This window comes from Micrasema longulum, unplaced genomic scaffold, assembly GCF_059751315.1.
Source record: "Micrasema longulum isolate JH-2025_06_02 unplaced genomic scaffold, ASM5975131v1 h1tg001264l, whole genome shotgun sequence".
Lineage (NCBI taxonomy): Eukaryota > Metazoa > Arthropoda > Insecta > Trichoptera > Brachycentridae > Micrasema > Micrasema longulum.
Genome location: NW_028278451.1, coordinates 568864 through 593771, shown reverse-complemented (window position 1 = coordinate 593771; position 24908 = coordinate 568864). Strand labels below are relative to the sequence as shown.

At 33.3% G+C, this 24908-nt stretch overlaps 1 protein-coding gene and 1 long non-coding RNA gene across 18 annotated transcripts in view; one reads left to right on the top strand and one right to left on the bottom strand.

Moving 5' to 3' along the window:
• The first annotated feature begins 30 nt into the window (after positions 1 to 30).
• Positions 31 to 24908, top strand: part of LOC148276174 (uncharacterized) — a 164157-nt gene continuing 139279 nt past the window's right edge. The window contains exons 1-2 of the long non-coding RNA XR_015823852.1: positions 31 to 1397; positions 1520 to 1936. This is a non-coding gene — a long non-coding RNA (uncharacterized LOC148276174). The remainder of the gene's footprint in view (positions 1398 to 1519; positions 1937 to 24908) is intronic.
• NfI (Nuclear factor I) overlaps positions 14661 to 24908 on the bottom strand; it is a 55420-nt gene continuing 45172 nt past the window's right edge. For 10 of the 17 annotated variants that reach the window (XM_088234641.1, XM_088234643.1, XM_088234642.1 and 7 more), the window contains 7 exons: positions 24278 to 24418; positions 23603 to 23760; positions 22776 to 22887; positions 20246 to 20466; positions 19693 to 19820; positions 17710 to 17813; positions 14661 to 15190 (listed from right to left, as the gene is read on the bottom strand). In XM_088234641.1, coding sequence (XP_088090767.1) covers positions 15000 to 15190; positions 17710 to 17813; positions 19693 to 19820; positions 20246 to 20466; positions 22776 to 22887; positions 23603 to 23760; positions 24278 to 24418 — 1055 coding nt within the window. In that variant the 3' untranslated portion in view covers positions 14661 to 14999. The remainder of the gene's footprint in view (positions 15191 to 17709; positions 17814 to 19692; positions 19821 to 20245; positions 20467 to 22775; positions 22888 to 23602; positions 23761 to 24277; positions 24419 to 24908) is intronic. The other 7 variants (XM_088234645.1, XM_088234646.1, XM_088234651.1 and 4 more) reach the window with 1 other exon arrangement.

Sequence of the window (24908 nt, the reverse complement as noted above, 5' to 3'; positions counted from 1 at the left end):
CTGCTGTATTACTCGAGTGTCGCCGTACAGGGGGCATGCATGCGCATGGTCTGCCGTATTACTCAAGTGTTCGTGGTCGGCTGTATTACTCAAGTGCCGCCATAGAGACGGCGTGCATGGTCTGCTGTATTACTCGAGTGTCGCCGTACAGGGGGCATGCATGCGCATGGTCTGCCGTATTACTCAAGTGTTCGTGGTCGGCTGTATTACTCAAGTGCCGCCATAGAGACGGCGTGCATGGTCTGCTGTATTACTCGAGTGTCGCCGTACAGGGGGCATGCATGCGCATGGTCTGCCGTATTACTCAAGTGTTCGTGGTCGGCTGTATTACTCAAGTGCCGCCATAGAGACGGCGTGCATGGTCTGCTGTATTACTCGAGTGTCGCCGTACAGGGGGCATGCATGCGCATGGTCTGCCGTATTACTCAAGTGTTCGTGGTCGGCTGTATTACTCAAGTGCCGCCATAGAGACGGCGTGCATGGTCTGCTGTATTACTCGAGTGTCGCCGTACAGGGGGCATGCATGCGCATGGTCTGCCGTATTACTCAAGTGTTCGTGGTCTGCTGTATTACTCAAGTGCCGCCATAGAGACGGCGTGCATGGTCTGCTGTATTACTCAAGTGTCGCCGTACAGGGGGCATGCATGTGCATGGTCTGCCGTATTACTCAAGTGTTCGTGGTCGGCTGTATTACTCAAGTGCCGCCATAGAGACGGCGTGCATGGTCTGCTGTATTACTCGAGTGTCGCCGTTCAGGGAGCATGCATGCGCATGGTCTGCCGTATTACTCAAGTGTTCGTGGTCTGCTGTATTACTCAAGTGCCGCCATAGAGACGGCGTGCATGGTCTGCTGTATTACTCGAGTGTCGCCGTACAGGGGGCATGCATGCGCATGGTCTGCCGTATTACTCAAGTGTTCGTGGTCGGCTGTATTACTCAAGTGCCGCCATAGAGACGGCGTGCATGGTCTGCTGTATTACTCGAGTGTCGCCGTTCAGGGAGCATGCATGCGCATGGTCTGCCGTATTACTCAAGTGTTCGTGGTCTGCTGTATTACTCAAGTGCCGCCATAGAGACGGCGTGCATGGTCTGCTGTATTACTCGAGTGTCGCCGTACAGGGGGCATGCATGTGCATGGTCTGCCATATTGCTCAAGTGTTCGTGGTCGGCTGTATTACTCAAGTGCCGCCATAGAGACGGCGTGCATGGTCTGCTGTATTACTCGAGTGTCGCCGTTCAGGGAGCATGCATGCGCATGGTCTGCCGTATTACTCAAGTGTTCGTGGTCGGCTGTATTACTCAAGTGCCGCCATAGAGACGGCGTGCATGGTCTGCTGTATTACTCGAGTGTCGCCGTACAGGGGGCATGCATGCGCATGGTCTGCCGTATTACTCAAGTGTTCGTGGTCGGCTGTATTACTCAAGTGCCGCCATAGAGACGGCGTGCATGGTCTGCTGTATTACTCAAGTGTCGCCGTACAGGGGGCATGCATGCGCATGGTCTGCCGTATAACTCGAGTGCTGCCAACATGGCGGCCAGAAAATAAAGTCTTATTTCTCAATATTTGTAGTATATTAGGGGTTTTAGTTTTAAATATTATTTAAACAAGGTTCAGTCAAATACAATTAATTATATGTTATGGAGTTTGATTGAAAAACAAGTAATAAATCATTAGAATTTGACATTATTACAGAAATTTTCAAGTGAAAATCAATATAACATGGTGTAGCCTAAGTTACAAATATTATAAAATATTAAATCATAAACTATGTATTATGTATTAAAAAAATAAATAATAAAAAGTAAATAATCATAAGTAAAACACAGTGGGCCTTACTTATAAATCGGGTATAAAGTTAAGCTTGAGAATAGTGGTAGAATAATGATGGTATAACAAAAAGTATTACTTATAAACCTCGCATAGAGTTAAACTCGGTTTTAATCTGGGATAGCGACCATAGAAACTTATACCTGCACGTTATGTGGTATGACGCCGGAATAAGCACGCGATCTGTCAAAAGTCATATTTTTCGGTAATCAAAATGGATAGTTTATCAGTTTTTTTTTTCAATTTTAAGCAATTTCGAAGTCCTGTGACCTTCATAATGCGATTTTTAATTATTTGTTAAAATAATATTTGAAATGTTTATCTTATATGTTTGTCTGTGTTTGAATTAATTGTGATAAAAAAAGAAACACGAATAAACTATAGAATTACGTTTTTAACTTCTCTTCTTCTTCCTAATTTTTATTTCTTTTTCTAACGGTTTTCTCCATGTTCACGAAAACACTGACAGTAGTCTCGATTTGATTTTGACGTTTGTTTGTGTTGTTTTAAAAGTTACTGCGCACGCGCACATATCAGTGTTGACTGTTTAAAAAAATAAGCATGAAATAACCTGCAAATTGTTATTCTAGGTAATAAATATTTTTATAAGTAAGCTTTTTTTTATATCGGTTATAAAAAGTTAAACCGGGTATTGTTATTTCTTAATATAAACCTGATATAAGGAAATCTAATGAGTAAGGCCCAGTGCGTCAATTTTTTCTAAGGCATAAAACCTTTGTGTGTCATATCTACACTAAGTTTTTGCTTGTGGATATTGTGTGGTAAATCTTAAAAAATATTTAAAAATAATATAATTTTTCGTACTGAAATATTCTTTCCATTGCTCATTGCTATATATTGGTTCGAAATTTCTTGTCGAACTCATATTTAACTCATTTCGTGATTATTTTTACAAAACTGCCTTTTGCTTATAACGGCAGAATACTTCGTAGCCCCTAAGTTGAGCAGAACTAATCATCAAGCCTTCGTCTAACAATCGACCGAGATACATACAGACTTTGGCGAACCGATGCGGTGTCTTATGCACCATTATGTGCGGTTAAAGGCATGACCATGATTAAGATCCTTTAAATTCGTTTCGTAAAATAAATACGTAAATTATTTTGGAAGCACATAATTTAATAACACGATGATCATTTTCCAGAAAAATCTATGGACAATAATTTATTGCTAATTTGAATATAATATATCTCGCATGTATTAATTAATCGGTTATTATATCTAAATGTTTCTCACCTATATTCAATTACCTTTTTTATATTTATAAACAATTAAAAAAACAAATGGTTATTGCTTAATACGAGTACAATTCGTTTTGCATAATTATTACAAACATTTTAAACTATTTGGAGATAAACTTTAGAAACCTACTTTTTGGAAGCAAGGGGATTATATTATTTTATTACAAAGCAGTTTAAAATAAATAAATAAATGTTCAGCTTGAAAAATCGCATAGTTATTCAATCCCCATCTAAGAGCTGGCTGAGCCGACTTAGATATAGACTAAAATTACCAGATATTGCTCCATATTCATGTTATAAAATATGTAGATTTCTTAAAAATAAATTCACACGTAATTCACTCGTATGTAATGAATTAATAAATATTGGTTTATAGTGAATGAATGCTTTGCTTATTTTAACGTGTTTTTAACCTTTCTGAAATTCATTAGTGCAAGATCTTTTAGACCCGGTGTCTTGATAAAAAACGCTGTTTTTTAAATATTTAAATATTATATTTAATAAAACAACTATTGTACTTTTTTACTAAACCAGACTGACATTTTTTCCAAAACTAGTAAGATTATCTATCGAATTCGGGAATTTTAAAGTACAAAATAATATAGTTATTCAAATTTGTTTTCTTAACATTTTGTATAACGAAATCCATTGGCAAGAAAAAATTGTTTGTTGCAAACAAGAAAAGCTGCCCGAAGGAACTCTCTGTAATTTGTTAATCTTGTCATCTTTATGCTTAAAGAAGATTTATAATCCAGAAATACATCGTATTTATTTCATTTGATTGAGAAAAGAGTGATGTGGACTCTTCATTGACTGGGATTAAAATGATTGATACGCCGAAATGATAACAAAACCTTGAGCATCGAAATTCTTTTTGGAAGCCACCAGATATGTATATCCGACAGGACCAATCAAAGATCCACGTATAGAAGCGAGACAATCCATTCGATATTCACGGAGAGAGGAAAAGTACAAAACAAAATCAAATCACGAAGTTTTGTAAATGCCTTTTTTATCAAATAAAAAAGATCCAGTAGTGACATGGTGTAACTCTTTACTTTTAGGTTAAGATCTCGTGTTCGTTTTCTAATCCGGTCAAAATAGAACAATTTGCATTCTGCTTCTTTAAGCTTCATCGATATTTTAAATATTTTTATTTCATGTTATTATAAAAAAACTTACATAAAGCCATTTTAGTAATATACCTCAAAGGCGCTTTACAAAAGCTATGACATTTTTTATTTGATTTGAATTAAAATTTCCTTCAAAATTTAAGTACAACAATTTAATTTTGTTTTACTCAAATTATTTTGGCTTCAAAAATAGATAAATAATATAAAAATAAAACATGTTGTTAGATTTATTTGTATTCCATGAAGTCGTACATTTAAAATTTAATAAATGGCTTTTTTTTAATGTATAAAACCAAAAACCAGTTGTTTTGATACTTTTGGTCTGCGATTTTTCAAGCTTTACAAAATTTTACAAAATCATGTTTTTACAATGTTTCAATAAATTATTTTTTGTAAATTTACAGGCCAATGGGTAAACAATAATTTAAACAATTTAATGCAATTTACATACAAATTCTTCAAAATCAGTCTTTAATCGACTTTGGTGACTTATGCGCATTTTTATAAACCAATTAAATTCATTTTTGATCAATTATACATAAAATTGAATAAATTATTTTTTAATATACAAAACACACGTTAAAAACAGAAGAACATGTATTTTTATTTTCATATTCAAATATTTTTTTATTTTAAGGGATGTGTAGATACATTATGTAGGTCTGTTTTTAAACATTTTTTTCTTAAATGCGTTTGTAAAGTTAAATTATAAATTTAGTTGTCAACTGTCTTTTAGTGGTTAAAAATAATGAATCAGATCAGTATTATACAAGAACCTTATTATTTAAAAAAAAGTGCGAATAATTCAATAATTAAGTTATTGTTTTATCGCTTCAATTCATATTTTTAAAAAATATATAATACTATTTAATCTTTGAAATGGATTTCAATTACAAAGCACCGGTAAAAATTATCTTTGGAAATATATTTGTATTTTGTATATCGTGAACTAACAAAGAAAACTAGCCAAGTAAGTTTTTTCGTTTGTAGGCAAATCAAGATTTAAGTTTTTACATAGTCACAAATCAATAGTTCTGCTATTTAGTACACCTTTCAATTTTACGTATCTTTTGCCTTACATAGACAAAACATTAGCAACATATTGTGTTTGTACGAAATTGTTTTGATTTTGACAATAAACATGATAAATATACAATTATCAATTTTGTAAAGAAAGCTTTGAGATATAGCTTGCCCACCACATACCGCACTCCGCATCTAAGGACATAAGTCTCCAGAAAAATTGCCAGAAGAAGCTCTCTGTAATCTGGTAGCCTTAGCATATTTGTGCTGAAAGAAAGAAATCCAGGAGTACATAATATGTACTTCATTGGATTGAGAAAAGAGCGAATAAGTATACTTGGTCTCTTTCAGTAAAATGTAATACCCAGCACTAAAATCTCAAAATTGTAAAAAATTGACTTGACCAGTTTTCTTATATATATTTTTTTGCGTTTATTTTGTTGAAATCCATGTTTATAATCTTAATATTAAAGCCAAACATTCATTTGAGTCTGACTTTAATGTCTAAAAATATAAAAGTCCGACAATTGTTTTACCTTATTAAAGCATTTTCGAATGTTTATGAATTGATTGATTTAAATATTAAAATTATGTTTTTCTTCAAAATTTTATAAATTTTATAAATTGTTCAATATGTACACCTCGTTTGTTACAAAGTATAAATCATCTTGCCCACGAAATTCCATTCAAATTTCATTGTGGAGAGTTAATTAACGTTGACTATCTCTAAAAACCTCATTTCATCTCTTAACATGTTATTGTAAAAGAGGTCCAAATTTGAAAAAAATATAATTTGTTTAAACAGTTTTTCCAAGTTGTTTATTATTACGATTTAAATGAAAAAATACATTTTGATTATTACGATCTGAAACATTATTTTTTACCACAAATTGCACATAAAATAAAATATGTAATCAAAATAATTTCACAGTAACTACAGGGTCTTATTTCTCTGAAGAAATAGTTGAATTTGCATTTTTTAATGAATAAGTACACGTTAGCAAGATCTAGTTCATTTAATTATTATTTCTTATGGGTAATGTATAAGGTATGGTTATATATTGTTATTTTCTAAGGCACATTATGTTAGGCAATTTTTACAATTTTTCTCAATGAATAATATATTGTAAATGCTAAGTTTTATCAATTATAGTATAGTTTATAAGTCAGATTTTCAGAGGAATTTATACCGAGACATACTTGCATGGCCTCTGAGCGTAAAATATTTATTTGTAATTCAATAAAGAAGTCATTATTAACAACCTGATTCTACTTTCTAAGCATTTATTATCATGTAATACAAAATTATTAATTTTTTCTACTTCAATATGTAATAAAGAGTTTTTTTTAAGCTTGTTAGAATAACATGACCGAGTGGAATGATCTACCAGTTTCAGAGCTTTCGAAGCTACGCGTTCTCTTTTGTCGAAGTGTAATTATTGAGAATCGAATATTAACAAAATATTTCAATTTTAACCTTTCCCTCACTAAGCATCCAAAAACTACACATGATCTGAACGGAAGGACCAAACGACCCAGCACCTACTTGTATCCATATACAGGAGAATAAAACGTTAGAAGTGTTTATGACCGTGCAATAATTTATTCATGTTTCCGCGTACACATATTTTACTCATTTGTGTATTTTATTCATTTTTGTTAGTTGGCTGAATGCTTATGTGCATAAAGTGAAATTGACCCTTGTATTATTTAAGTCTTTTTAACTATTTCAAAATTTAAAAACAAAAACAGGAAAATGCTTCCTTCTATTAATTTCACGATTATAAAAAATATACGGCAAATAGCTTTAATAATTCTCGAGTTATCGATTTAAAATCGGTCTATAAGGGGATTCGGATTCGGATTCCCCCTTCAGTTCAGCTAGGTTAACACAAATAATTATATAGTATTAATAATCTTATATAAAAATCAAATAAACAATATTATCTATAATTCACTACTGTCTAATTTTAGTAAAAGTGCGAATGATCTTATTTCAACCCCCTACAGCACTCACTGCATACCACCACAAACACAAAATACTATTTTATTTGACATGAAGATTTGATTTATAACCTCCATATTTATTCGTCTACTGATTGCCCACCTCATCCTACACACCGCATCTGAGCAAGTTAGTCTCCTTGGCGGTGCCCGCATACATGGAAAAATTGCTCATTGCCAAATGAGAAAAGCTGCCCGAAAGAACCCTCGATTATCTGAGAGCCTTAGCATCTTTGTGCTGAACTAAGGTAATCCAGAAGTACATTATATGTACCTTATTGGATTGAGAAAGGAGGAAACTAAATTCTTCACTGACTAGGATTAAATTGATTGGACACGATCAATTCGCCGAATTTTTTTTGGAAGTCACCAGGTCTGTATATCCGACAGGACCCATAACAGGGCCACGGATAGTAGCGAGTAGGGCAGTGAAAGACGCTGTGAAAATTAAAAAATAAATTTATCGTAAATTCTCAATTACACCTCGATAAAGGAGCACATGTAACTCCGAAACCAGTGGGGAATTAAATAAAAAATATGTTCGTTAATGTTTTGAGTATGTCCAAATGCTTACAGGCTGGCCGGATTTCCTCCCTAGGGAGTTATTCATGCTTAAATTTTACAGGGCTTATGACCTGTCATTGGCGTAAATGTCTGGACTTCCATATTTCCTTCTAGAAAATGTTTTCCCTCTCTGTTGCAACAACTTTGAGTATAAATAATATGTTGTTTAAAAAGCGTTTTATTTTAGTTAGTGCTTCAAATATCTGTACCTCAGAGACAGACGGATGCAAATCCATAATTTCGTGAAATGACATTTCGATTTTCGTAGCCAGTTTACGATCATGTCCATTGGTTTTTAAGAAATGTATGCCTTTAAATGAAAAAACCAATGTATTAAGATATTGAATATACAAATGAATGCTATAAATGATTAGAAACCACTTAGAGAAAGTAGATTCTTTAGACTCTTGTTGAACATTTGACGTTTGGATTTGCATGCGTCTGCCTCTGAGGTACAGATATGAATTTTACAATAATATTGTTTCGTTTGAATTGTAATTTATATAATAATTGCTTTACTTTTTATCAAAATTTATTTTATTTATTTTCTCCTGGAGGCAACTGGTGATGTTCACATGCTCCACTTAGAAGCGGACGTGGAAAAGGAGAATATTAAATATATCTCGGTATCTAATTTCCTTTGAAGAAATGGCTTAATCAATATGCCTGCTATCATTAATAAGTTTTCAGATGTCTAAAAATATATGTAGGTACCATATAATTATTTTTAGTAGGTAGATAATATTACCGAGGCTTTTTACTCACTGTAAAAATTTATACCATAGCTAATAATTACTGTAGGAATTTTACGATTTAAGTGCCAGATGCGTTAATCTAAAACGGGCCAATTGCATAGTTATTTTTAATTAATTAATTAAGCTGGAATTATATTACGTCCATTATGTATTTGATACAACTTTGTTTTATGTAATTAAGGGGAAATTAAAAACATTTGGATTCTACAGAATACGACAATGACGATAAAACTCAAAAAAATATATTGTAAATGTAATAATGTGTAAAGTATCAATGATGTGTATAAACTTAATATATGTATGTGCGAATAAATATGTATATATGTGTGTGAATGTGGTTTTGAATGCATTACAAGTGCCCCGACTCAACACGGATTTTCTAGCGAGTCGGAGCAAGTTCACAGACATGGGTCGTTCCTGATTGTGTCGCTATAAACTGTGTCTCTGTCCTTAACAAATGTTTGTATAATGTAAGTAATAAATAAATAAATAATTAAATATTTAAATTACATGGAAAAAATGTGTTTCTTACAGTAAAGCAACAAATAAAATAAAATAATGCATTGTTTATTAGTAAAATATTGAGGAAATTCAGTGCTACGGTAAATTGAATGAAAAATGTTTGAAAAAATAATTAAGATGATTCTAATAAAAACGAACTCCTTTGGACGTGAAAATGTTTGTATTTTGAAAAAGTATATTAATCTCTAAAAGACAAAAACCTTTTTCTAGGGACTGGATTTTCCTTAGTGGGAGGGTTTTGAGTGGGAAACTCATTGATGATTTTCCGAATGTTTGAGTTTACTGTTTGCCATATTGATGGGCCAAATATTTTTTTTATTTTTTTATATTACTGTTACGTTTCTGATCCTGTATAATATTGTTGATGATATACTCATGTGTCTGTGTCACGCGTCCCAACTCAACGCAAGTCTTTTAGTCCCATGGAGTTGGGACTTATGTCTCAAATAATGTGTAACAAACAACCTATAAGTAAATAAATAAATAACGACGTCACTAATTCGTCCGAATCAACCAATGATAGAGTGTTCTGATAGATTTCCGGTTGACGGAAGCCAACCCATCAATCAGGAGATCTCATCGAAGAAAACACACGCGGAGTAATTTTAAAATTAATATACTTTAAAAAATTATAGCGCTGATGACACTGTCATCATTCCTTTTCCGCACCTAATGGTGCATAGGGCACTGCACTGGTTCACCAATCGCAGTGTGTCTTGATCATCATTCACATGAGGCCGATGGTAGGCAATCATTGTAAATACACTACAACACCTAGACCATTTGAGAAAAACCGGCTGTTCGCGACTTTTTGCCAAAAAACCAGACCGCATTGATAGCCAGCCACCGTGTTCACCGGACTTGAGTCCATTTGATTTTATTTTAAATTAGTTTTTGTTGACAGGAATTTAGCAATTTTTGTTATTATCTTAATTCCAGTATGTGAAATAATTCAGTCAGATGAATCTCATCAAAACAATAAAGGTTTCAGCTCTTTAACTTCACTAAAATCAACAAATGGAAGAATTGAAGAAATATGGATGTTCAAACATAGGCAAAATGGTGAATGTTACACAGTGTGTAAAGTGGCTACTTAAACCAGCCAATGACAGGTCATGAGCCCTGTAAATGCCTAGACTTCGATATTCCCTTATTTAAGGTATTCTCCATCCCTGTTGTTATTTGTTAATCTCAATTCGAGTATTTAATACAGCACTCGAGAGATTCCATTTTTCCCTAACTAGACTTTTGAATATTCGATATTTTTTAGTTAACGCATTTAATGAATGTTTAATTCTTCGTCTAATTCCAGCTTCAATTAATTAATTAAAACATATATGTACTAAACAAAATTCAAAAATATATCTTTTTTTACATGTGTATGTTAATTAAAAGCGATGCTTCTTTACAAAATGTTTGTGCTCGGAAATTAATGTAAAAAGGCCTTTTTGATCGTATATCAGCGCGAATGTTAAGTGTCGTTCTACCAATTTAAACCCTTAATTCCTGCAATATGTTGGTTCAAATACTTTTTACTAATTCGTAGTTATACATTGCTATAATTTTCATCTACTATTTCTGAAGGCACGCAAACATACCACTACTCATAGAAACATTTACCAGAACGTATTTGTCCAATAAACTAAAAATAAGTGTTTGTTTTGTGGACAATAATTTGTCAGTGATATTAAACGTTGAATCCATTTCAAAAGCATACAGCAGCATTCAGCGAGATCCATTTTTCTTTTTTTAAGAAATCTTAATGATCATTATAACTGGCATCTTTTCATTTAAGTTTGAGGAATGGAGAACAGTTTTTATAATCACATTTTTTCAATCGAAAGAAAAACGGTGAAATAAATATTTGTTTTAACAAATAATTCAAGATGAAAAAATTAAGTGTAACATAAATAAATATAACGTTTTTGTCATAAAAGGTTTATGAAACACCACGTTATTGGTGTTTTTGTAGGCAATTTTTTAGATTATGACTAAATTTAAATTATGAAAATGCAGTAAGGCCAAATCAAATTAACCCAATTATTTGCATAACCCAATTATTTGAGTCGTGGATATCATAAATCGTGCAGCGAAATTGAAATGGCAGTAGGCAGGACACTTGGCGAGGCAAAATGATGGCAGGTGGACGCCCAGAATAATAAAGTGGAGACCGTGGGCAAACAAAAGAAGTGTTGGAAGGCCACAGAAAAGATGGGTCGACGACATTGCCTCTATTGCCGGTTAAACGTGGATGACGAAAGCGGATAATAGGAAGGAATGAAGACGTTTGGAAGAAGCCGCCATCCAGCAGTGAAGAGAATAAGGCTGCAGAAGAAGAAGAAGAAGATTTGCATGAACCCAGACACTTTCGAAATAACAGGGTACAAAAGTGAAATTAATAATAAACTTTTATTTGAATGTCCATTCCTACAGTTTGAGCTTAGATTTTTAGCTTTCGGAGATTAAATTACTGAGATAGTTTTTCTTCAAATTGAAACATACAAAAATGACCCTGATGTAGCGTTGATACCACGAGAATAAGGCTCAAATTCCTGTGCGCGAGTGTGAGGACAGACGAAATCCATCAATTTTTCTGTAATAGTTATATAGATTATTATCCAGTTCGCTTTTGGGATTTCCTGCATCTTTTTTTAACGGTCGTAAAGAAGTCGACAGCCGTATACATCAAGCTAGACTTGCATTTAATAAAAGGTCAAAAATAATTTAATCAAATAATATAGACCTAAAATTAAGAATACTCCTAATCAAGACCTATGTATGGAGTATCTTGATGTATGGCTGCGAGACATGGTGCCTATCCGAAAGAGATAAACGGAGACTAGAGGCTTTTGAGATGTGGTCCTATAGAAGACCACTAGGAATTTCCTGGAGAGACCACATTACAAATGAGGTGGTTCTCCAAAGAATCGAAGGTGGAAGGCAAATGCTCAGGACCTTGTCCGAAAGGCGAGCGAGATGGGTCGGCCATGTAATACGTCAAGAAGGCCTCCTATTAGACGGGATGACCGAGGGGACAAATTCTAGGGGACGCCCACGCCGAGAGTACCTGGAGGACCTATTAGAGGACGTGCGCTGCTCATCATGTGCTGACTTTAAAAGAGCCGCACAAGACAGGGAGGAATGGAGGAGAAGAATGAATGTAATTGCTGCCAGCCTATCCCAGGATTGAGACCAGAAAAGAAGAAAGAAGTATGTGCGGGGAAAGATGAAAGTGAATTATTTTGTTGCGATTGTTGTTTTGTAAATTTTTTTACTAAAATTCATTCGAAATTTTTTTTTTTTTACCTCGAGTTTTTTACGAAAAAAACGAGTTCCAGTGCATGGACATTGTTTTAATTGAATGGTCATTGTGACTAACCTTAATTTTTCAAATAATCATTTTGATTACAATATTGGGGAGTTTGTGCGGCATCTATCTTCAAGCCTCTCATAATTTCACAGAATTTTTTATTGAGAATAATATTACTGTGCCCTCCAACATACCCGTCAGAACAATTGTTCCAATACATGAAGGTGCTGGATATGAGACATCTGTACCAAAAAGAAGCACTTACACTCTTTTTGGTCGAATAATAAGAAGAGATCTCAGCAAAATGTTCGTGCGAGGTTTTCCCAGAGCACAAATTATTTCATACTCAAAACCTTTACGACTTTTTCTCGGAGACATCTTTCCTTTATCGCGCCGAGATATTTTGTAAAGGCGTTTAAAGCTCTCAAGGACAAAAACTGTTTTCAAGAGAGGAGTTAAGGACTGGATTTTCCTTAGTGGGAGGGATTTGCGTGGGAAACTCTTTGATAATTTTTCGAATGTTTGAGTTTACTGTTTACCATATTGATGTGCCATAAATTTGTTTTTTATTGTTATTATTATTGTTGTGTTCATAATCCTATAATTTTTTTGTGATGATATACTAATTGCTCGTCCCAACTCCACACAGGACTTTTAGTCCCATGGAGTTGGGACTAACGTCTCAAATAATGTGTAATAACTGTTTTTGAGTGAACAAATAAATATAAATAAAAAAATTAAATAAAATCTGTTCTCCATTCTCCTCGAGCATTATTCAAGCGTATTACTTATCGGAAACCAATCCATATTAATTAATCATATAATTATTTAATGGCACAAGTTATTCGACACCCTATTGGTACTAATTCATTTTAAATAGTTTATTGGAAGTCCTTATATTTACTACCCCAAAAAAAAGATAATTGTGTTGGAACTGAATACATCTAAAAGTTTGTCCTTCGGAAGTGTCCTTTTAATATTTTTCCGAATTCTAAGCCTAGACTAATCTATTATCGATTGCGACTTTTTTGTACAAAGCTTTCCATATTTGGACTAAGACTTATTGCTCGTTCGATCAAAATTTCAAATATATATAAATATAAAATATATGCTAGGCATACATAAGATAAATGATTTTAAATCATTTAAAATACACCGCTATCCAACAATTTTTACTTTTTAAATTAGTCCATTAATTTCATTCTTGCAGAACCTCGTCCAAGGCTAGATCGACTTCAATTAATTATAAAACAAAACAAAACAAAATTAAATAACATTAAATAAATAAAAGCCATCTTCTTGTTACTTTAACAGTTTGATTAAACAGATCGACATACTTACGAGTAGCTCTCGTTATTATTTCGTATTTTTCTACTTATAAATAATTTTAACACGTCAAGCAATTAGTTGCTATTATTTACAACTATTACATACTAAAAGGAAGGCTAATTTTTCATTTCTTATTCTACGCTACTTAAAATTAAGAGTATTTTGGCCACAATTTCAGTTTTGTTTGTTCAGAAAACGTCTCAGGACTTAATATTTCACACTATATTGCAATCATCGACGCATGTATTTTGTTCAAGTATTCAACAAACGAAACCTTTTTTCACTTTTAAAGTGGAGGTGACGGCTTTTTCTAGATAAACTCTCAACCAGTTTTTTTTTTCAATTTTTTATTATTTCCAATCGATTAAAATATATGCGAGTAGAATATTCCAGAAAATAAAACTTTTAAATGTGAAATAAAAAATTACAAATATTATAAAAAAGTGATAAATCATTCAATTTTAGATTTCGATAAAATACTTGAAAAAAATTTGCGTCATCTCCTGTGCACATTATTTTAGAAATATCCACATAATGTACAGTACGTACTAGTATTTTTGTATGTCAAAATAGTATTCTTACGAACGAGAAAAACGGTTATTTGTAACAATATTTACAATCGAGGATTGGGGTAAGTAGTTACAGTGTAACAACTAATTAATATCGTCAAATTCAATTGCACAATCACAGTTTACATATTAGCAAGCACCGATTTTTCGTTTATGAAGTTATCAAACAATGTCTTCGAAATTTATTACATTTGAGTCAACAATACTTTTTACATCGTTATGTATTTTTCGCATCTCTTGCAGATGCGGGAAAATGGTTTGCATACTAATCCAAAAATTATATTTTTCGTTTAATTGACAAGTTTCAAAATTAAAAGACAAAAATTGACTTTATTCACAACGACCAAAAACGTATTTTAATTTTATTTTTTTATGTCAAAATATTCATCATCTTGAATTTTAATGTCTTTAACATTAGAACCATTTTCCAGTGTCTTTAGTTTATTTTTCCCTGATTTTTTTCACCTAAATCCAAGGAAGTAGCTTTTTAAATTATTACTTATCATCTTAAAATGTCTGCTAGTATTTTTTTCTGAGTCTCATTAACAAAGCCTTTTACGTTTTTAATGCCTAATTAATGTCTTTTTGCATCGTATTTATTATTTTATTTGTATAATTCATCCTTGGATTTAAATAAAATAGGGTTATTTTCATTTTCTAATACCTAGATCTCGTTAAGGTCTAGGTACTAAGTATGTATCACGGGGATTTGCTTCCTATCAGCATGTCTGAGGGTTGCTTGTCAGAGTCAGGAGAGTCCATGTCTGTCGTCTGGTGGTGCTGCATGGAAGACTGCTGGTCTCTGCAGACCAGGTGGCCGCTGGCTTCTAAAGAGACAGCCTCGCTGGTGATCACAGAAGACTGGAAGAACCGATCTGCGAAGCAATAGCCTGACATATTATTTTGTAATCCGATCTTATTCCTGGACATTGCTTTGGATGGCAAATGATAAGATAATGTAAACGGTTAACTATTCTGGTTTGGCTTCAAAATTGATCGAATCAAAAAATTGGTATTGTCAAACTAAGTTAAAAGGTATCTTTTTTTGGATTCGATCAACTTCGATTTCAAATGATAAAACTTTTTCGTCAGTCATAATCATACATTTCAATCATTGAAACTTTGATTTGATACATCTGATTAAAAACAATAATCTTATAAATAAAAATATTAACAAAAACAATCACATAGAGAAAAAGGCTACCGTATAATCTCAAAATGAACAAAATTAAAATCTTAACATTTTAAACAATAATAATATAAAATAAGAATATGAAGATTTTTTTTATAAATAAAGACGGGCATATTATATATAGTTCAGAATTTCGTGATAAAAATATAAAAAAATTATGTTATTTTTAATACAATATTAAGTTATATACTTAAATGTTTATTATATTTAAACATATATGTATATATTAGCACTTATTTATATTTGTTGTTATACTTAATATTATGTCATCGGTGTGTACACGCCTTACATTTATTTTATTTAAAACTTCAAGTACAAAGAATAAGTACTTTGGCGGACTTATTGCTAAATAAAATATCTTCGAGCCAACCAAAAAATAGACTGGTCGAAATCGGACAAAAATTTTACTAAAAATCAAAAATATATGTGTAAAAAATATCTAAAATTAATTAAAAACCTTGTATTTATCTTTTTTTTCAATTTTGTTTACTTTAAATTTCATTGATAAACTCTTACGGGTTACATACATTTAACAAAATATTTTTACTTTTAAAATTCACACTCTACTCTTAATGATAATATTTTTTACATCTTCTGTAAAGGTTGTCTGAGTCTTTTGTTTAGTTTTGTCTGGTAGTTTATTGTATCATTTCAGTCCATGGTTTATTAGTCTCGAATGTCCTTGTCTCGTTTTAGAAGGTTGCATATAATATTTTTCTGATATTCTTGTATTGTGTCCATGTTTACTACAATTTTATTCACGTTTTAGTTCTTTGTCTACATTTAATTAAAAAAGCAATTTGTTAATTTCTCAAAAATTTTATTGTACTTGCGGAAACATTAATTGACCCAACAGAGTAGATAAGTAAAGAGTCATTTAATAAGAACATTTGAATTAATGAACTTTAAACTTTGAACTTAAAAAAATAAACAAATTTTATTTTTCATAAGGCGGATATTTTTTTGTCATGTTTTATAATATTTTATGCTATTATGTTTTAAAAATTATGTCGGTCAAATTTCCAACACGCTGTTGTTTAATCCGAGAGGTCTAATTCTCTCATTAGATGAGCAAAGTAGCGTGACTACCCTGGCAACACTAACAAAATGTTTATTTTGTTTTCTTTCACAATCTGAGAGATGAAAAGATAATTCAATGTTTAAGTAATGCATTTGTTACTTACAAATGCATTTGTTACTTACACATGAAATGTGATCCCATCCTGTTTCTTTAAGATCCCAGCAGTATTTCTACACGTTAAAACGGCACAACACGGCATAGTTGAATTCAAATCGAGAGTTGCGTGCTGAGCAACGTCTACAAAGAAACTAAAGGGTCAAAACGTAAAACTACCTCTTTAAGAGTAGTTTAGTCGCCTTTTGTTTGGCATTGATGCGCGTAAGCGATTTCTGGACTATTTCTTCATTCTATGGTTGAGAATGATTTAACGTGAAAATAAAGTGATTACTATGTAACTAGGTAATACTAAATTTTTTCAAAAAAAATAGTTATACTTTTCGTAATTTTTTTTTGAGCAATGTGAAAACTCAAATTATCTAAATACGAAAAGTTTATTTTTTCAGTTGGTTGGAAAAAAAATAATTTGGCAATCAATCCATAATAATATTACGGGATAGTGATTTTGTAGCCTTATAATGAATTGTTGAAGTTCTTAATAATGAATATTATTTTAAAAAACATATTCTTTTTTTTAATAGAAAAAGAAATATTTACGTTCTTATGATTTACCCAAATATTTCATTTTGAGGGCCATTTTCAACGAGTTGTAAATAACTCACTATTAGAAAATGGAATCAAGTTGGGGTAGAGTGGGATTCGAACCACGGACCTTTGGTCCACGAGTCCGAGACACTAGCCACGGGACCACAACCCAATCTAAATATGAAATATTACAACGCATGTGTGTGTGTGTGTGTGTGTGTGTTAAACAGTTAACAAGTTTTTTAATTGACATCGACCCTCTACAAAATGGTGGTAAGAAACTTATGAAATCTGACATTACCCCTTCTAGATTCAAGCCACAAATATATAACAAATTGACTGAATATATTTTTACTGTGATACAATAACTACAACATTTTCAATGAGTTTAATTAACTTTAGGTGGGCAAGAAGGTTTTGAAAACAAAAATCAAAAAGTACAAAGCATTGGAAAGTAATGAGAAAAGGTGGAATAATTTAGGAATGTTTATTACCTTCATCCATTAACACAACTGAGTTAGCTTCGGGGTTGTTACTTGAGACAGGGTGTGTTATAATGTTGAATTCTTCTTCCAGCGTAATAAATGGTGCATTCCATCTGAAAACGCGTCATCAATAATAATAAAAACCAACAAATTAGGGCTTTGACAATGCAATGCTTTTTTATGATGCAACGATTGCGGCGCAGTTCGATCATTTTTGTTACGTCGAGCGTAAGGTGATCAGTCCGGGAACATGAACCCTTCTGGCCCTTAGAGAGGTATCTGGTGTTCTCTAGGATGCATATTTTTTCAATAACTTCTTTGTTAATCATCACATTTGTTGTTTCTATGAATTGTAGTATTGATGTTTACACACTTACATAATACGAAAGTCAGTCTGCCTCCTTTTATTCTGCTTTAATTTGTGAAGAAATTAAAATGCAATTACATAGACCACAATTTCAACGATTAATTTGTAAATTTTTCAATATAATTTCTGTTCATTTCACAGTTTTGGTTCATTTTTTAACAAAGGCATGCATTCCATTGTGGTAAAAAGCACATTTTTTTTAGTACCCCAGCTGTCGAATAATCGTTATTTCACTGCCTTTACTAAGGGAGAGAATGCGACACAATTTATCTGTAGTTATCCGGTGGTCACCACTAATGATGTCATCGACTCGCTGAATGTTGCATGGAGTTACTGCAGTCAACGGCCTACCGCCCTGCTTTTCGTCAATAGCTTCGTTACAGCGACGAACCTATCGTTTAACAGAGTTGACACCCACTTTTGCATCACCGGACACATTTTTTAGTCTTTCGTGAATACAAATAGGCATTTTATCCTCTGCATTATAGAATTCAATAACAAAACGCTATCTTATACGAAACATCGATATCAGCCATTTTGCAAGAGACTGCAGTGCTGCCATCTGTTGATGCAGAAAGTAACTACTGCAGTAAGTTGTAGAAGAAGGTTTGAAAAATAATGCCATGTATAAAAAATCATTTAACTAACTTCATAATGCCAACCAATACTCTAAGAGACGCCTTATCTTCACTCGATTTCACTTTTCAGAATTTGGTGAGTGGCCTTTAATTCCAGGGTTCTGCTTATATATAATTTTTTTTTAATATGCTTGGATCTCTGTATTTAGTAGCCTTACGTGTCATGTACAAGGCTAAGATACTCTGAAAAATTCGTTACGTTATCTTGGAAATGAGATGTTTGATCACTGATTTTGGTTTATTACCTTTATGAGTCCAATCACCATTGTTGCAAAATCCAAGAACAATGTCGCATGAAAACCTCTTTTAACGACAATGTGAATATCTGTTAAAGATATTCCATCTTTCCTGCATTCTGCTTCAAGATTATGGCATTGTAAACTGAAAAATGGGCACTGAAATGACAAATATTCGATACTCTGTGAAGAAATATCATCGCATGGACAATAGTCATCATTCCTTAATTTAAACCTATATAGGTAACTCTCATGGCTCCGTATCCAGTAAAGGTTTAGGTCGTTTTGAAAGTACTTTGGTGATAACGGCCGAAGTTTGCTGCATCAGCCAGCGCTGGGAAAAATATTTTAGTGATTTTAACGGTAGAAAAATTGCGGTAGTAATCCTCCCAACGCTGCTGCCTATTTTTTTTATACAGCGCTTGGCAAAGCTAAGGGGGAATTCTGAGAAGAAAGGTGCCGGTCTTTTACAAGATGCGGCTTTTGCTCGTTCATCTGCTCTCTCATCTGCTTATATTTCACATACGTTTATAAATGAATACGTTTTATTTTATAATAAATAAAAACAGTCTCAAATATGTCACTAAAAGTGATGAAGCCAGTCACTAGTCAGTACAAATTTTTAGATTCAAATATCACTCGTCTTTTATTTCTATGATAAGTTGCAATGACCTTACACCAATAACTTTCATTTACAAACTGGAATGTTTTAGATAACACAATGTAAATGCTTTAAAATAAATAAGCATACCTTGGTACTGCCGTTCTCGTTGCAGTTCTAGGAGTTGTTATAGCTGTAGAGTAGAGACTAAGGTTTGAAGGCGAAATTCCTCCCGGTGCAATACTGCTCATAGAGCTGATGGAAGGGTAGTTAAACACCTGGAAATCAAGAAACCGCTGGTCAAATCAAAATGTCCAACACCAAAATAAAAATATCGTTTTAAAAACCCCTAATAATATGTCTTTATAAACATTTTGACGTGACTGCGAATGAACATCTCATGGTTTTTTCTCGGTGTCATGTAAGGTTTTGCTGGCATCAATATGTGTGTTTTTTTAAGAGCCTTTAATCGATTTTATATTTTTGCAAATTGACTATGGTGAAGGTGTGTAGTAGTATTTGCATGTTGGAGTAGTGTTGTTGTCCTTACGAAGAGACGGGTTACGTCTCGAAACCGGTAGACAGATAAGTCGGTGAGTGGTTTTATACAAATTTTATTAACATAATATTATGTTTTTTAGTTTGCTCTTTTGTTAAATGACCTGATAAAATAAAATAAAATAAAATAAATAAATAAATAAACCTGTGAAGACTGCGGGTGGAAGTGGTTGAATGCCTGAGAGTACTCTCTTGGGGCGTAGGCCGGGGGCTGTTGCGGCGGCGGGGATGGCCCCAAGGGGGACGAGCCTCTCCGGCGGGGGCTGCCGGCTCCTTGCGGGGGCGGAGGCGAGGGGCTGAGCCCTCTCAGACGCTCACCGGGGGACAACGCCGCTGGGGGGCTTGACGAACCTGATATTAAATCACCTGAAAATAAAAAGTTTTTCAGTGTGTCCAAATGTTGTCAAACACTCGATTTTAACTCCTAGAGAGTTATTAAGATAACACTTCACAAATAAAAACTGAGATGAAAAACATTTTCATCGTCATCATTCTCTGCCGCATCCAATGGTGCATTGGGCACAACATTGGTACTCTAATAGCAGCGTGTATTAATCATTTCTGTAACATAAAGGTAAGAAAGGCTTCAGGAACTATGAAATATGCTAGTGTAAAAACAACGTTTTTTAATTAATATTTTGTGTCCAGAAGTTAGTTAAAATATTAGGTCAGCTATTTTCCTGCGATCCTCCAGGGTATGTAAATTCCAATAATTTAACAAAGACTCAAAATTTAATTTGTTCTATAGGAATATGCAGTTTAAAATTAATGAATCTTAAATTTTTTCGTTGGACTCTTTCAACATTATTTATGTGAATTTTGTAAAAAGGGGACCATATAGTAGAGTTGTTTTCTAATTTGCTTCTAACCAAGAATATATCCATGAGATTCATTATTTTAACTGATTCAAAATACTTTATGGTTCTCAGAATGAAACCCAAAGTTTTCATACTTTTAGAAGTAATGTGGATGATGAGGCTTTTGAATTTAAGTTTTTCGTCAAATATGACACCAAGATCTCATATCTCTGACTTTTTCCAGTTGAATGTTATAATCAACATTTTGCAGAATTGAAGAAATCTGAATGTTTAAACATGGAAAATAATATAAATGTTACAGTGTGTGTAATATGGCAACTTAAACCAGCGAACGACAGGGCATAAATTCTATCAATGCTTAGACTACCATACTTCATTCTCTAAAATGTTATTTATCTCAGTTGTAATGTGTTAAGATTTTTTTTATTCATTAATTGTTGGCTTCGATAACGCGTTTGCCTCGTCTCTGTTTCAATTCTTAATATGGTTGAAATTTTATTTATTTATGCTTTATTAAGTTCGACCATAAGATATTAAATAATTTAATTTAAATTATTAATAATTTAAATTATTACAAAAATTATAATAATCATAGTTTATTCACAAAAAAATACAATTTCTTTAGCTACTACATACATACTTAGATTTCTCTGGATTATGTCCAGTCTTCCTAACTAGGTAGAACTTGTTTTAAGGCACAAGAAGATGACTATCTTCTAGTTATACAATATTTAAATACCTAAACAATTTATTATTTTAGAATGTTTTTAAGTAGGTTTTCCAATTTTTCTCTACCTGAATCCGGTAACCATTTTTTCAGAAATTTATGAAATTGAATTCGGGTCATGGTTTTGTAATGTTCGGGTTACATGTTGAATATTTTGAGGTCCAGAAACCTGAAATTTCTTTGCCCGAATCCAGAGTATATCGTGTTTATTTACAAATACGTAAAGGGCTTTCCAATAGCGCTCGAACTTAAACAGTGTATGGCGGCCATGTTGGTTAAGCTACAGCTGTCAACTTTGGAGGTATTAATAATGAATGCTGGGCAAATCTTCACAAAAAGAAACATTATTGAGTAAACCGTACAATATGTTAAACTTTAATAGTAAAATGAATGCTCGGTGCGAGGCAAGTTTCGGACGGAAAATCATCGTTAGCGACGAGGTCAATTTTTGGATGAATGGCTATGTAAACAAGCAAAATTGTCCCCTTTGGGAAGATAACAATCCACATGAGATCCATCAGTTGCAAATGCATCCAGAAAAGTCTCTATTTGGTGTGCCGGGGTGATTGTCTCGTACTTCTTCCAAAATGGACAGGTATTTCTATAAATGTCAACGGCGAGAAGTACAGGTCGATTATAACAAATTCTTGGCAGTCTGAACTTCAAGATACGGATCTTAACGAGACGTGGTTTCAACAAGATTGCTCTACGTGCCATACAACGCACGCAACGATGTATCATCTGCACGACAAATTTGACAGCATGGTTATCTCGCCTTTCGGCGACGTCAATCGGCCACCGAGATCGTGTGATTCAACGTCATTAAACCTTTCTTGTGAGGCTTCGTTAAATCACTGGTATATGCAAATACGCCGCAGATGATTGATGCCTTAACAGTCGATATAAACCAATTCATAAGTGATATTGTGCCCGATTTATGGGTCCAGTCATCGAAAATTGGACGCCTCAAATACGCGCTGTCCAGCGAAGTCACAGCAACAGAAATCTACATAAGTGATAAATTAAAAGTACTTGGTACACTTCCACTGATTCGTTTGACAAATTAGCGCTGTTGATCAGTTTCTTTTAAAATTAGGAAAAAGTATTCGTGACTAAGTTTATTTTCTCACCTGTCGATCTGATGATGGCCACAGGTCTCGCCATAGGTGGAAGAGGAGGTGGTGGTAGCATACTACTTGTAAAGTAGTGGGGCTTTGGACTTCTAGACATTCCGCCATGAACCTAAAATAACCAAAAACACCAATATTTTATTAAGAAAAATAACACAAACCAAAAAATACTTTGATATATTTACGTCAATTTTAAATGGTGTTCAGGAGGATATTCGTAGAAGAGCAGTTTGATAAACAGGTACTTGAATATTATTGGGATTTTTATCAAGAATTTTTAACAACTTATTTATTAATTAATACAAGTTTTTCTAGTTTTTATAACACTGAATACGTGCCTATATTCGGGTAAATAAAAATGACATAAACAGGAGCGTAAAGCGTTCAGTGAAGGTGAGATGATCAGTCTTACGCTTTAGGTACCACTCCAGGAACTAAAAAATATTATGGTGTGAAAACATCCTTTTATCCATATCAACAATGTCGGGAATCGAACCCGAGTTCTCTTTAACAGTAGGCAAACGTGTCATTGTCGATACATTATTTTCGTTTCATCATCAGTGTGGTCGTTACACGGAGTCGATGAAAGTCTCGTCGTATTAAAAAAAAATCCTCAAACTGAGCACTCTCTGGGGGTAAAGAAGCATGTCACATCACAGTTCGTGTCTTAGTCATATCCACCAAGTCACGTATAAGGTGCATCCATCCTCAAACTTCAATGTTAGTTATATCTTTCAGTGATGACAAACTCTCTAAGGGTTGAAATCAAACCCTGATAAATAAGAAATAAACAAATCAAACGTTCTTTAATATCAAAGGCACATTACCTGCAAGGTCTGAGGACCATCTCCAGAATCCTGGCAGACAAAGGTCACAAAGTCGCTTAGAGTATCGGGGTTGGAGCCACCAGGAGTCCCGTGGCTATCAGTCCCATACTTCCCTCCTAGGCCAGAGTGATGCACCACTGACTGGGGTAAGACTTCACCTAGACATCATCATACGATAATTAAACATTCTCACCCTTTCATTTCTGATCACTGTACTTCACAGTCCTAACGCTCCACTATTCCTGGATGTTTTTTTTAACGACTATTAATTCATGCCGTCCATCTTCTTTCACATTATCAAAGAACCTTTTTGATTCCCATCCATAATTCTTTTTTTTTTCAAACTCATACTGTTCATGCGGCTCGACTGTGGAATCATCTTCGGTCCAAAATCAAATGTGTTTTTACATTTCATTGTTTAAACCACGTCTAAAGAAATACCTCCTCTCTTTTCCTTTTATTTCCAATGAAGACTTTTATCAATATTCATTTATTTATATGTTTATTTTGCTAGTTTTCTCTTAGTATCTATTTTTCGCATTAGTTTTGAAACTTAATTAAGTAAATAACATCTTTTATTTTAATGTTCGATTGAAAGAAATTGTAATTTGACGACAGATTTCCTTGAAAAAAATTTTTTTAGCCGTTACGATTTAAACTTTAGTAAGCTCTTACCGTTTGAATATATCCCAGCATGATGGTCTGCAGTGCCACCGTGTGGTTGATAGAAAATGGTGTTTGGTCCAACTAAAGTTCCTCCAGCTTGTCCTGACGAAGTAACCAGGCTATTCGAAGCGTTGTGAGGAAGGGTGGATACTGTACAGAAGAAAGTTAAATATGTAGAGTTCAAATCTCCACAGCGCTTAGAAAAACTGCTTTCGAAAATAGTTTCAAATGAAAAATACTAATAACTTATTAAAATTTTGCATAACTAATTTTCTGGGTTTTATGTAAGGGCATCAAATTGATAAAACTAATGTTTTTAATGGTTGAAATACGTAAAAGTGAGATAAAAAATTATGTTGCTGAAAATACTAGGTTGTGGTCCCGTGATAGATTTGTGCATTTACAAATCAGAGGTCTAAGTTTTCAACCCAGCTCTTCAGCAAACTATTATATTTTAATAGAGAGCTACTCTCAACCCGATTAAAATAGCTCTAAAATTTTATATTGGGTCAATGATAAGTACGCGTTTTTTATTTTTATATGACATCAACAATAGTTTGGCAATGGGGTTCCACAAAGGTGTTGCTAGGTCTTCACACTATATATTTTTTTAACTACAAGTATTTTACTATTAAGAGTA